General features: G+C 40.3%; 1 protein-coding gene across 1 annotated transcript in view; it reads right to left on the bottom strand.

Annotated features, from left to right (window-relative positions):
* The window catches only part of LOC121279999 (protein bassoon-like), a 382622-nt gene extending 368627 nt beyond the window's left edge, over positions 1-13995 (bottom strand). The window contains exon 1 of the mRNA XM_041191629.1: positions 13836-13995. Coding sequence (XP_041047563.1) covers positions 13836-13960 — 125 coding nt within the window. The 5' untranslated portion in view covers positions 13961-13995. The remainder of the gene's footprint in view (positions 1-13835) is intronic.
* Between the last annotated feature and the right edge of the window lie 733 nt (positions 13996-14728).

Below are 14728 nucleotides of genomic sequence, written 5' to 3'. Positions count from 1 at the left end.
AAACCTTCCAACACGTCGGGTGGCATTACCACTATCCTAAATGTTTAAAACCGAGAATTTCAATTTTTCTTTTTATGTTTTTGCCAACCTTTTAAGAGAGAAATCACTGCATCTCCAAAATGACTCTATTCTTCTACTGTTGTTTATCTTGCCACTAATAGTATACTTCCTTTTCTTTTCCCTTTATCCCAAAACATAATTCATTTTTTTTTCGACATTTAACTAACGGCATCTCCCCCTGGTTTCTTTGGTTTGCCATGAACCCCACATTTGGATCAGCAAAAACATTGTTATTCTTCATGCCTATATCCAAATCATTCATATAAATGAAAGTCAGAAGTCAAAGCAGAAACCCCTGGGTAGGGCACAAACAATATCCCACCAATCCAAAAAAAATCTAGTACTATTCTTTGTTTCCTGTCAGTAGCTGCCCATCTACCCAGACAGCTACATTCCATTCAAGGCCATGTACATTCATGTTCTTAAAAAGCTATTTATTTGGTACATTATCAGAAGCCTTCCAAAAAAGGCAAAGCATTATACATCCCCCTTACTTATTCACACTGACTTACTCAAAAAATATCAAATTACTCAAACATGACCATGCTGACTGCCCCCAATTAGCCCATACCTTCCTAAGTATTTCCTAATTCATCCAATATTATAGGCCATAGAAATTTTCCCACAATGTAGGCAAGGTTATATTCTTCTCCAATCCTTTGCTACTATTGTAACTTTAACTTATTTTGGAAAACTTTGATTATTTCCTCCATTCACTCCTCTCCAAATTCCTTTAGTTTTCCAAGATGCATAACATTTGGTCTGTTGCCTTTTCTATTTTTTTTGCATCAAACGTGTTTTCAAATAGTATCCTTTTAAATATTATCTCTCCACATCCTTTCCATATGGGTCCTCTCCATATCCTCTTCAGAAACCCAGCAGCACCATTTTCATCATCTGTAAACACTCAAAAGTGTCTATGCTATTCTTCTTTATAGAGGAGAAAGTCTCTCCTCTAATGGTCTGGTCCCACATGTTTTTTGACTATACCTTTACTTCTAATGGGCTGATAAAAGCCCTTGCTATACCTTGCTTGAATTTTCTTTCATACTATATTAGCCACCTCATTCTCTTGCTCTGCTCCATTTCTATACATTGTATGCCTTTTTTTTTCTATTAGTCTCCGTTTCTTTTAAAAAAACCCACAAATCTCTTATGTTTGCAACTCCCCACTTATCTATGGGATCTCTGTCTTTGATTTCCCCTTTTATTACTTGCATGCATGTAAAAAAGAGGCATCAAAATCTCAAAATGATATATCTCCTATTGCTGGTGTTTGACCTCCCATTTTACCAACCAATTAATCTGAATGAGGAGTGTTTACATCCCTCTAAAATTAGCTAATTTCTAAACAAATAGCTTTACCCCTGATACCTGTATTTTTGTTTATTTTGAGTATGAACCCAACTAATAATCACTAAGTCCCACATATCCTACTTTCAAGTCATTTACGTGCTAAGAACATAAGAAATAGGAGTAGGAGAATGCTATTCAGCCTGTTGAGCTTGCTCCACTATTCAAGATTCTGGCTGATCTTGTATTTTAGCTACACCTTTCTGCACTATCCCCAAATCCCCGATTCCGTTACTATCCAAGAATCTGTTAATTTCTGACTTGAATATATTTACTGACTGAACAGTCGTAGCTCTATGTGGTAAAGAATTCCAAAGCTTCACAACCTTATGAGTGCAAAAAAGTTCTCAGTTCAATCCTAACCACTGGTTCTAGACTCTTAGCAGGGGAAACATCCTCCTAGCACCTGCCCCATCAAGCTCCTGAAGAATTTTATATGTTTCAGTGAGATCATCTCTCATTCTTCTAAACTTTGTGGAATATAGGCCTACTCTTCTCAATCTTTCCTCATTGCACAATCCCCTCATCCCAGAAATCAGAATAGTGAACTTTTGTTCCACCTCTAAAGCAAGGATATTGTTGCTTAGGTAAGAACTAAAACTGTACTCACTACCTCAGGTGTGGTCTCAATGACTTCCATACTGATATGACTTCCTAACAGCATTGCAGATGTACCTACATCACACGGACTGCAGCAGTTCAAAAAGGCAGATCACCAACACCTTCTCAAGGGCAGCTAGGGTTGGGCAATAGATGCTGGCCCAGCCAGCGAAGCCCACATCCCGTCAATGAATTTTTAAAAATCCAAACCCTTTGGAATAAAGGCCAACATAGCATTTGCTTTCCCAACTGCCTGCTGTATTTACATGTTAACTTCCTGTGATTTGTAAAAGGATATCTAGGTCCCACTGAATATCACCATTTCCCACTCTCTCACCATTCATAATATATTCTGTTTTTCTATTTTTCTACCAAAGTGAATAACTTCACATTTCTTCAAAATATCTTCCATTTACTACATTCTCGCCCACTCATTTAACCCAAGTCCATTTGCAGCCTCTGCATTTTCCTCACAGTTTACTTTCCCACCAATTTTGTATCATCAGCAAAGAAATAAAATGCTCAGTTCCCTCATCTAAGTCATTGTTAATACCTGAGGGCAAAACATTGATACTTGTGGTACCCCACTACTTACAGCCTGCCAAACTGAAATTGACCAATTTATCACTACTCTCAGTTTCCTGTCAATTAATCAACCCTCAATCCATATTAATATATTACCCCTATCCCACAAACCTGAATACAAAATCAAAATACTACAGATGCTGAAAATCTGAAATGAAAACAGAGAATGCTGGAAATACTTAGCAGATGAGCAGCATCTGTGGAGAAAGAAATAGAGATAACATTTCAGGTCTATGTCCTTTCATCAGAGCCCACATGCCCCAAATTTCTGTAATACGACTTGTGCTTTCTGATTGAATGCTTTCTGCAAATCCAAATGCATTACATTCACTAGTCCTCTTTTATACATCTATTAATAACAATCTCAAAACTCTAACAGATTTGACAAGATGATTTCCATTCCACAAATCCAAGTTGCCTCTGCCTATTCATATTATGCTTTTCTAAGTGCATTGTTATCATGATTCTAACATTTTCCCTACTCCTGATGTCAGGTTAACTTGCCCGTAGTTGTGTTTACTCTCTTCCTCCTTTCTTGAATAGAAATGTTACATTTGCTACCTTCCAATCCACAGAGGCCATTTTTAGGATTTAGAGAATTCTAAAAGATCAAAACCAATACATCCACTTTCAGTAGCCACTTCTTTTAAAACCCTAGTATGCAGGTCATCTGGTCCAGGGAACTTGTTGCCACTTAGTTCATGATTTCCCCAGTACCATTTATTTCCTGATATTAACATACTTAAGTACCTCATTTTCAATAAACCCTTGGTTCCCCATTGCTTCTGGATTTTTTTTTTGCATCTTCTCATGTGAAGAACAGACACTAAGTATTCATTTAATGTCTCTGCCATTTCCTTAATCCCCAATAAAATTATCTGCTTCAGTTCTTGCACTATCAAACACACAGCTTACTAATTAAGAAACAAACAAACTTGAAAATATTTTTAAGAACCCCTCTCCATTTTAACAATAATTATTTGTCTTATCCTTGTCTAATTTAGGATGACCTACCCAAATACGCTTACTACTCCAAATGCTGTCTAAATTGTCAATGAATCGCACCCTCAATTTCTTTTGCATGAATAAGTTCCATAATATATTCCCAATATCGTTCAACTCATCTATTATTTCTAATTCAACCCAGAGTCTATTTAAGCACCATCAATAAGATCTCCCATATCTTGGGCTCAACAGCCCCTCCTCAATTATCCTTATGTACCTTTCCTGAAAATCTAACAGCCAAGCAGTCTCACCCTGGCTGAACCCAAGTTTCTGACAAGGCTGTCCCTCCATTCTAGTTAAAGTCTTTAGTTCCTCAACTTTGCACAGTGGTATACAAGACTGAAAATTTATACCCCTTAGTATCTTTTCCCTATCCTGTCTCATATCAGTGTCACAACTGAACACTTCATGCATGTAGACTCCTTGCAAAAATACTTTACAGATTTATGATATTCTAAAGCAGACATGCCACACAAATCACTGGGCCAGCTTCAGATCCTGCCATTAATATACTCCTAATTTTTATGGTTCTCTAGATTTAATATACAGGTATCCAATTCTTGTTTTATTACCTGGTCTTGAAAATGCTGACCTACTCTGTCTGAGCATTGAATCCCTTTCAATCGAAGCACATTTCCTTCCTTTCTCACCATAAATATCTCAACAAGCCACCTAAGCACTAAGAGCTTTGTTAGCATAAACTTATTTTATTCATACAATGGCTCACTCAGCTCTCAAAACTTCCACAATCTAAACACAAGCTAGCTAACGTAATTAACTTTGCAGTTAATCCACTTAATTTAAAAAAAACAGTACATTCAGCACAATCCTCAGGCAACCTCAGTTATATCAGAACACACAACATAACTGCCAATTTCAGTAAAACACACCATCTTACCATCTATCAGCAACTCACTCAATTGGAATCTTGCAGCTCAAGCCGTAAAAGCCCAGAATTATTCTACCCATCTCTTCACAGAAGTGACAAAATAGATACACCTTTTCACCAGCAGGAGGTAATATTTAGGTTTCAGGGGAAAAAAAGACATGACTTATGCACTTCTGTTTACACTCTCTGTGCAAACAATAAGCTAGAAAATGTCACATTTCAACAGTGAAGTGCTGCTTCACTGGAAATCACTTTCCCTTTTTTCAAGATAGCAAATGCATAGTAGGGTACAGCTCCAAAGATCTCAGTACCTTATCTACGTGGCTCAATAAGAGGACTGCTGAGTTCACAGGCCAGCTTGATTTATGCTACAGCATGTGTGGGGAGGAAAGTATGTAACTTCATACGCAAGTCTACACACTGAGCTCAGGCAAACAATTCAGCTCCGAGAGGCATCACAACTGAGTCTAATTTCATCCTCATCCAACATGCACATGAGAACGCTTCTCAGCAATAATCACTGGACAACAAAAATGATCCAAGCTGATTTTTCTCTCTCTTCATATTGGCAGCTCCTCATGTTATGGTTAAGGTCAGTTAAGAATATATTTGAATGAACAGGCTCCTAGTTTGTACTCATAAAGCAGACAGCATGATTAATAAAGATAGCTAACTCCAGGGAATAAATGATTTTTCTTCTAATTAAACCATCTTAAGTTGCACATGTTTCAAATATAAACAATTATGAGTCAAACCACTCAACCAGTGTGCACTTCATAAATATACACAAACGTTGATCTTTATGAACAATAACTTGCATTTCCACAGTGCGTTTAACAGTAAAATTACCCAAAGGCACTCCACAGGAGATATCAGGCTAGGTGGTCAAAAGCTTAACCAATAAAATAAATTTTAAGGAGTAACCTGAAGTGATGAGATGAGATGTAGAGAAGCACAGAGATTTAGAGGGAGAATTCCAGCATATTGGGCCTCGACAGCTGAAGGAATGGCTACCAATGATGGAGCAATGAAAATCAGCAATGCATAAGAGACCAAAATTAGAAGAATGAAGAGATCTTGGAGTACAGTAGGGCTAGAGAAGCTTGCAGATAGGGAGGGGGCAAGGCCATGGAGGGATCTGAACATGAGGCTGAGAACTTTTAAGTTGAGGTGCTGTGGAATTTGGAGCTAACATTGGTCAGTGAACATGATGTAATGGCTAAACAGAACAGTGCAAGTTAGGATACAGGAGCACAGTTTTAAGACAGAGCTCAAGTTTAGACCGGCAATAAGAGCATTAGAATAATAGAATCTTGGAACAATGGCAAAGGCACAGTTGATGGATTAAGCAGTATATTAGCTTTACTTCTGCTGTGCTCTCATAAGTTAAATATTAAATAAAGATTTGGGCATGGGTTGATTTCTGTGTTGATCAAATGAGAGTGTAGACAGTTCTGACGATTGATTTTAAAATCTATTTACTAATGACGTACATTTTAGTGTTGTGCTTGTACCTTCAACCTTTGGGTTACCAAAATCATGATTCCTAATTTGCTGTTCAACTCATCAACTTTCAATTTTTAAACAAAACGAAGAAATCATGAGCACATGAAAACTATAAATATGTAACAATTAAAAACAACCAGCTCTGGAAGACCTACTCCAGAAAAAAAATTGAACAGAAAAGAAGGTGTGAACCAACTCTCCATTTCAGATTTGAATCTCCTTTCCAACTAATCTCTAATTTAGACCCCTCATCTTTGCTCCATTTGTACAGTTCTGAACACCACACTTTAGGAAGGATATGAAGACATTATAGAGAGTGCAGAAAATGTTCATGAGAATGGTTCTAGGGATAAGGAACTTCACTTATGAAGATAGATTGGAGAAGTTGGGGCAGTTCTTCTTGAAGAAGGTAAGGCTGAGAGAAGATTTGATAGAGGTATTCAAAATCATGAGTCAGGACAGAGTAGATAGGGCAAAACTGTTCCTACTCATGAAACGATCAAGAATGAGAGGGCACAGAATTAAAGTAATTGGCAAAGCAACATGAGGAAAAACATTTTCACGCGTGAGGTCCGGAACGCATTGCCCGAAAGTGTGATGGAGGCAGGTTTAATTGAGGCAGTCAAAAGGCATTTAGATATTATCTGAAAAGGAAAAAATATGCAGTGTTACCGGGACACGGCGGGGGGATGGCACCAGGTGAATTGCTCATTCAGAGAGCCAGTGCAGACACAATGGGCCAATGGCCTCCTCCTGTGTTGTACCAATTCTGTGAATCTACATGTTGGTAGAAGGAACTCTAGGAAAATTTCAAAACTCTCATTGGTTGCTGTTTGACAGAAGGATCAGGAAAGCTTAGATAAAATGTTTTTTTAAAATTTATTCATAGGATGTGGGCTTTGCTTGCTGGGCCAGCATCCCTAGTTGCCCTTGAGGAGGTGGTGGTGAGGTACCTTCTTGAACAGTTGCAGTCCATGTGGTGTAGGTACACCCACAGTGCTGTTAAGAAGGGAGATCCAGGATTTTGACCCAGTGACAGTTAAGGAACAGCGATATATTTCCAAGGCAAGATGGTGAATGACTTGAAGGGAAACTTCCAGGTAGTTGTGTTTCCATCTATCTGTTGCCCTTGTTCTTCTGGACAGTAGTGGTCATGGGTTTGGAAGGTGCTGTCGAAGGAGCCTTGGTGAATCCTGCAGTGCATCTTGTAGATGGTACACACTGCTGCGACTGTGCATCAGTGATGGAGGGAGTGAATGTTTGTGGATGGGATGCCAATCAAGCAGGCTGCTTTGTCCTGGATGGTGTCAATTTTATTGAGTGCTGTGGGAGCTGCAATCATCCTGATTTGAGCCTTGTAGATGGTGGACAGGCTTTGGGGAGTCAGGAAGTGAGTTATTCCTCGCAGGATTCCGAGCTTCTCTCCTGCCCTTGTTGCCACAGTATTTACATGGCTAGTCCAGTTCACTTTCTGTTCAATGATAACCCCCAGAATTAGAATTAGCTAATGCATTTTAGGAATAGCATTTATAATTTTAGAATATATGAAAAGATTAAAAGGTATGTGGTGTCTATGACGTCAAACCAATTATTGACTACCAAATATTTTCCCATTTTGAACAATCTGCAATCTCCCAAGCTTTCATGTCTCAAGATAGTCAAAAACAATTTCTTCTACTGAACATTTTCCAACTGAATAATGTGCTCCATTTCCTAAGTATCCAGCAGACTGCTTCCATTTTACAGCATTCAAATCACATGAAACAAGGAATGCTGACGGAATTAATTCCTCTTTGGGTGTAAATGGTGATTCCAGCACAAATAGTGGCCATGTTTAAAAGTTTACAAAATTAATTTCTATTAAAATGTACATTTGTCCTTCTGCCCAAAAAATGAACATGCCCTTCCTCAAAAATGGCAAAGCCCAGCAAGTGAATGCCAAGACAAGACTGAAATGTTTGCAACAACCTTCACTGTTGTTGACAGTGCTATCAAGTTGCACTCACTCATCAATAATATGCTCAACAGTGCTCAGTTTGGGTTCCATGAGGATCATACAGCAGCAGACCTCATTATAGCCTAGGTCCAAACATGGAAGAACTAAATTCAAGAAGTGAGGTTAGAGTGACCGCTCTTGACATTAAGGAAGCATATGACCAGTGTGGCATTAAAGAAGTGTGAAGTGATTGATTTTGGTAGGAAGAACAGGCAGTGGCAATTAAAACCAAGGGTATGATTCTAAAGAAGGTGCAGGAACACAGGGACCTGGGGATATATGTGCACAAATCAATGAAGATTGCAGGATAGGTTGAGAGCGCAGTTTAAAAAAAGCAAAGGATCCGAAGCCTTATAAATAGGAACACAGTTCAAAAGCAAGGAAGTTATGATGAACCTGTATAAAACATTCATTTGGCCTTAACTGGAGTACTGCATCCAATTCTGGACAGTACACTTCAAGAAAAGATTCATGAGAATGATTCCAGGAATTAGAAAATTCAGTTACATAGATAGATTAGAGAAGCTAGAGCTGTTCTCCTTGGAGAAGAGAAGGTTGAGTGGAGACTTGATAGAGGCATTCGAAATCATGGGGAATGTGTAGAAAGGGAAAAACTGTTCCCGATAGCAGAAGGAACAAGAATTGAGGACACAGATTTAAACGGATTAGCAAAAGTAGTAATAGCGACATGAGGAAAGACATTTTTTAAACAGCACTACGAGTGCACCTGCATGAGGTGGACTGCTGCGGTTCAAGGCAGTGGCTCACCACTACTTTCTCAAAGTCAACAAATTTTGGCCTTACTAGTGATGCCCAAATCCAATGAAAGAAAATAAAAATTGCAGGTGGTGGTTAGGATCTGGAATGCACTGCTCAAGGGGCAGATTCAATCATGGCTTTCAAAAGAGAATTGGATTATTATCTGAAAAGTAAAAAATTACAGGGTTACGGGAGTGGCACCAGGTGAATTGCTTACGAAGACAGCCTTCTCAGGCACAACGGACCAAATGACCTCCTTCTGTGCTGTAATCATTCTACGATTCTCAGAGCCCAAGTGAAACTGCAAGTTAGGGGGAATTGTGGGAAGAACTGTCCACTGGCTGGAGTCATATCTGACACAAAAGGAAGATAGTTGTAGATTTTGGTGACAATTGTCTCAGCCTCAGGACATTACTACAGGAGGTCCTGAAAGTGACATCCTAGGCCCAACCACGTTCAGCAGTTTTATTAATGGCTTTCCTTCCACCATAAGGTAAGAGGTGGGGACGTTTGATAATTACACTGTATTCAGACCCATTCTTAACTCCTTAGAAAATGAAGCAGGTGATGCCTGCATACAACAAGAGGTGGACAACATTCATACTTTGGCTGATATGTGGCCCAATTATTATTTGCTACCTAAATACCAAGGAATAACCATCTCCAGCAAGAGAAAGTCTAACAATCTCCACTTCACATTCAATGGCATTAGCTTTGTTGAATCACCCGTCATCAATATGCTGGAGGTCACACTGACCAGAGAGCTAACTGGACCAGCCAATAAATGCTCTGGCTACAAGAGGTCAGAGACTGGGAATTCCGTGCCACATAATGCACCTCCCGACTCCCCAAACCTCCCCGCCATCTATAAGGCACAAGTCAGGAGTGCAATGGAATACTCTCCACTTGCCTGGATGAATGCAGCTCCAACAACACTCAAAGTTCAACACCATCCAGGACAATACAAACTGGTTGATGCGCACCCCATCCATCACTTTAAACAAACTTTCACTCCCTCAACCACCAGTGCACCATGGCTAGAACATGTACTATTACAAGATGCACTGCAGCAACTTGCCAAGGCTCCTTCAACAACACCTCACCTCTCAAACCTGCAACCTCAATTACCATCCCTAACTGTCCTTGAGAAGGTGGTGATGAATCACCTTCTTGGAAAATGCTGTTGAAAATGTTGCAGCTGTGAATGTTTGCATCTCACTAACACAACTAGAATATTCAGTGCATATTCATCTAAATCTGTTATTTGCCAAACTTGCATGTAGTTTATATCACTTCAATTCCAACAGCACAGTTACTACAAGAGCATTTTGTTTTATATCAAAAAGGTTAATATAACTCAATAGGAGAGTGGTATTCTTGGATATAAACTAGAAAACTTGCAAGTTCACTGCCTGCTCTTTGGTGCATGTAGTCGTCTTACCTGGAGAAGGAGCAAGCTGTTTAAGTGTTCTTGGGCAAGAAGTCAAAGGATAAAAAACTCTGCTGTGATATGTCCTCAACCAAATAACCTGCTGACACTAATGAAAAACAGTCACTTGGCTGAATTACCAGATGGCCATCACTGCCTGTGGAGCTGACACCCAAGCACTATATGCGAACACCTGCATACGAGGCTAGAAATTTGGGAAAAATACAGAGCAATGCTAATGTAGAATAAGTCTGCTGCACTATTTTTGAATAAAATGTTTATTTCAATCTTTTTGTATCTAAATTGTCCATCTTAATTTCTCAATTACATATTATTAAAATATATAGTCCATATTTTGTATAATTATTGATTTTGTACAGTGAAGTATAATGCTGCCAAGTAGAAATGTGGTGGATAGCATTTCAACTTCTGCTGCAATCTGTCTTCCCCTATCCAGCACAAAACAGAGAAATACTGCAAGTCAAGTATTTTCTTTCAATTTAAACCAGATTCCATCCTTTTCAAGAAAAAAATGGAATTATTGCAGTGTACAAAAGAGAGGTTCCTCACTTTCTTCACCACATCCCTGTTGCTATACTAATAGGCTCCTTCCTAAACAATGAAGATGCACATTTGCAATCTGAAGTGCATTTTCCACAAAGTGATGCATGCTTTAAAAAGTAAAATTTGCCACTTCTAGACACTGAAATTTAAAACCAAATTTTACTGAAAGAAAACGTACAAAATTCTGTACCTAGAATCTAGCTAATCAAGATAAATGTTAATCTTTCCAGTGCAATTATTAAATTATTTGAAAGTTGTTTATTAATTGCTTAAACTTGAGTTCATTTATAAATTGTGCTGCAACTCCAACAGATCCAGTTTTTCGCCATTTGCAGTGTGTAAATCTATTGGATTGGAATGCAGTAAATTATTCAAGTTACCAGGAGAATGCCTTCAACAAGCCAAAAGTAGCTGCAATCACTAAAGGGTCACAAACAACATTGATAAAAGCTACATGTATTTGCCATTATACACTATTTCAAGCATACTTAAATAATACAGTTCTGACATACTCATCTTCCCGCCATGTCCCATCTACTGTTACTTTTACATGCAGGTTGGCATGTTCATGTTGCAGCCGTCAGATGCAAGCATTCAAGACCATTCTAAAAAAAAGTTATAACCAAAATATATTTAAAAATGGCAATAGTAGCAAATACCAGACTTAATATAGTAATTTCACTGCAGAATAGGGCAACAACAGTACACTTGCCCTATATCAGCGTTGAAGGGGGCCCTGTCAAATTATGGCTGGACTGTTAGGTAGAATTACATCTATTATTTCTGATATAACTCTACATTCCACACTCATTTGTAATGAATGAATCTGATCTACACTACACAAACGTCAGACAAGCTTTAGTTTCAGTATTTGATTTTTAAGTGATACTGGCGGAGTCACGAAATCCAAAGTTTAAATTATTTTTCATTAAAAAATTGTACGATATTAGCTGATAAGAAATTTTAATCGCAATAACGTACATGAATTCTGAAAACTGCAGAAGCTGCACGCTTGTTAAGAAAATAGTGCTGAAATGGACAGCGCCCAAAGTCCATCCTCCGAGCGCGGGGAGATTAGACTGGCTTGGACAGATGTTCAGGTCGATCACAGACATGCATGCAGAACTGAAAGCTCCCACCTAACACCAACACTAAACCCTCAAACCTACAGCTTCAGTGGCTTTATTCTCATGCAGGAGAGGCGCTGCTGAAACAGAGAGCACCGCTGATACACATACATAGGTGCTTGGCTGATTAAAACACACACGTGGTTCTGAAATAGACAGCTCCCATTAGCGAAGCGTGCAGCACTTCAGCACCATACAGGGAAACAAAGTGCTTTTATAGAACAGTATTGAAAGAGACAGCTCCTAAAGAGGCGCATGTTGCTTGAGGATATAGTGCTGACAACAACTGGTAACAAGCGATCAGAGTGTGCTCATACGGACCTCTGTAACATAATGATGCGGGATGTATTAAAGAAATTAATGATCATAAATACAATATGAATCGACAGATATATCGGAAGGAACAATTCCAATTACTGAGCGCTGTTGGCAAAGAAACCCATTTCTCTTCATATTTTAACCCATAAGCATTTTGCACACAAACGTTCCGCCTGGCTGCATTCAACCGAGCAGTGAAGCAATTATTTTCGATCACGGTTGCTTCAACTAACCAGCCCAACATATGTAACACAGAAACAGCTGTCAATGAAAATCAGCTTGGCCCAATTCTTCATCCACCCTGCCTCCAAGCATAGTTCTTCCGGTCTCTGATAGGAATAGCAGCGACCTCAAACAAATCTGCCCATTTCAATTTGTAGCTCTTACAATTTTAAGACAAAGCCATCATTCAGCAAGACGTCTAAAAATTAAAATTTGAACGATTGTTGGCTGAACAAAATGTGAATATGAAGAAATTACAGAAAGATCTGCCGATTTTTGATTAGTTTGATAAGGAGCAGCAAAAAGTTAACTATTAACACCGTGTTCTCATCGGGGGTCAGTGGTTCTGAATGGACAGCTACTTCTGACGCCGATACTCGAGCATTCTTGCTGCTTAGCAAGAGCTGTTACACGAGTTTCCTAGATACATTGGTACTAGGGGTTCTGTGCCTCTTCAAACTTGCACTCTTGTGCTGTGAGACTTTCATTACTCTATCACCGGTGCGTAAAAGGAACGGAACAACCTTCAAGATATGATTTTCAGCCACACTTGGTAGGTTCGTCACTGGCATCTCTCTTACATAACATTTTGAAACGTTGTCTTCAGCCCCTATCACATTGCATTTTAAAAAGTTTATAATCCAACATAGATCGCTACCAACCCAAACACGTCTCTTGCACTTAATCAGAAGACCTAGAACAAATGCTGATCCGTTTTATTCTACAAGAGACTGCAGCGTAAGTCTGCTCACCGTCTCACTGTTGACTTGGTCTGCTTCTCGGTCCTGTTTCCTAGTTGATTATTTGTGCACCTCTCCTCCCATCCTTTTGCTTCCCTGCTGGCTGACAGCTTCCTGTTGCATTTCATTCAACATGCATGCGGTGCTGCAATGCCCTCCCTTTCTGAACCCGCTGGCATTTTTTAAATAATTAACCAGCGTGCTCTGAGAATTTACCTCCTTCCCGCTCAATCCCGCTGCCCTTTCCTGCTCGCCCCTGATTATTAACGATGCGTGTGCGGTTTATGGGCACTCGGGGATTGTGTGTGCATCAAACCTGGGGGCAAGTCTCGTCTGCTATCCAGGCAGAACCTTTCTGCGCCGCATTTCAAGTGGGAGACACGATTTGAGGAGCAGCAAACATTAGTGTGCCTCAAGTCCCCGCTTACTTGACAGCACTCTTTATAAATATAAAAATCAGGTTGCACTGGTGAGTGCAATTGCAAACCTGCCCTCTTGGACTCGGCTTCCTGCTACCAAGCCGAGCCCCAGAGCCCCAGTTCCTGTGCTTGCTCCTGACCCCCGGGCTGCTCGGTCAGCTCAGGTCACCATGGTGGCACCGGGGATTGGCCACTCGGAGTGTCTCCCCCGGCCCCTGCCTGTCCCTATCCGTCCACCCGCCCGGGATCTGGACTTCGCTCACCTGCCGGCTGCCGCTACCCGTCCCCCGGGCGCTCCATTCGGGGCCGCGGCCGTTTTCAGTGGCGTTGCAGCCGGCGCGGAGATGGGCTCCAGCTCGCCGGTCTCCAAGCTGTTCTCGTTGCCCATGTCGAGCCGAAGCTGCCGCTCAGCGAAGCTCCCCCTCCGCCATCAACACCATCTTCTCCTTCTCCTCCTCTTCCTTCTCCCCTCCCCCAGAGGCCTCACTGCGCCTGCGCCGCTCGCCCTCCCTGAACAAGTGCGTCGGTGGGCGGCACTGCGCCTGCGCGGCCCGGCGCCCGCTCCTGCGGCCCCTGGGGAGTAGTAGGCGTGCGCAGAAAGCAGCTTCCAGCAGCAGCTTCTCGCCCACATTGTTCTTGTGAATGAATGGATTAGCATGGGCTGCATACAATCCATTTAATCTCTTGTGATAGTTACATGCCTCCCACCAACCATAAATCAAATAGAATTCCCGAACCCTTTGAATCCACCATCTATTATGCATCCCTCTATTGGCATAACATCTCCATGGCTCCAGCGTCTCAGGAACTTCCAATGTGCCATGCAACACCATTATTTTTGTATGTACTCATAAACCTCCAATCTCTTTCTAACCGGATTGCCTGTACAAGAGTTATCCCTTATCTTCTTACAAACTGCTACTCCTAACTTATTCATTTATTTGCAGCACTGAGATCTATTCATTTCACGTCTGTTTTTCCATTTTTCTTCTTAAATAACACAGTTTTTGGTAATGGTCTTGAAAGAGAAGTTTGGAAATAGCTTGATAGATCTGCACATTGGCAATTGGTTGAAAAAAATTTATAGCGCTCTATCATATTTCTCTGTGTATCTCAAAACTATTTCATGTCAAGTTCGTTTTTTAAGTGTGGGAAT

The sequence above is a fragment of the Carcharodon carcharias genome, chromosome 7, assembly GCF_017639515.1.
Source record: "Carcharodon carcharias isolate sCarCar2 chromosome 7, sCarCar2.pri, whole genome shotgun sequence".
NCBI classification, from domain to species: domain Eukaryota; kingdom Metazoa; phylum Chordata; class Chondrichthyes; order Lamniformes; family Lamnidae; genus Carcharodon; species Carcharodon carcharias.
The sequence above is the reverse complement of the archived record's forward strand: the minus strand, read 5'-3'. Positions and strand labels throughout refer to the sequence as shown.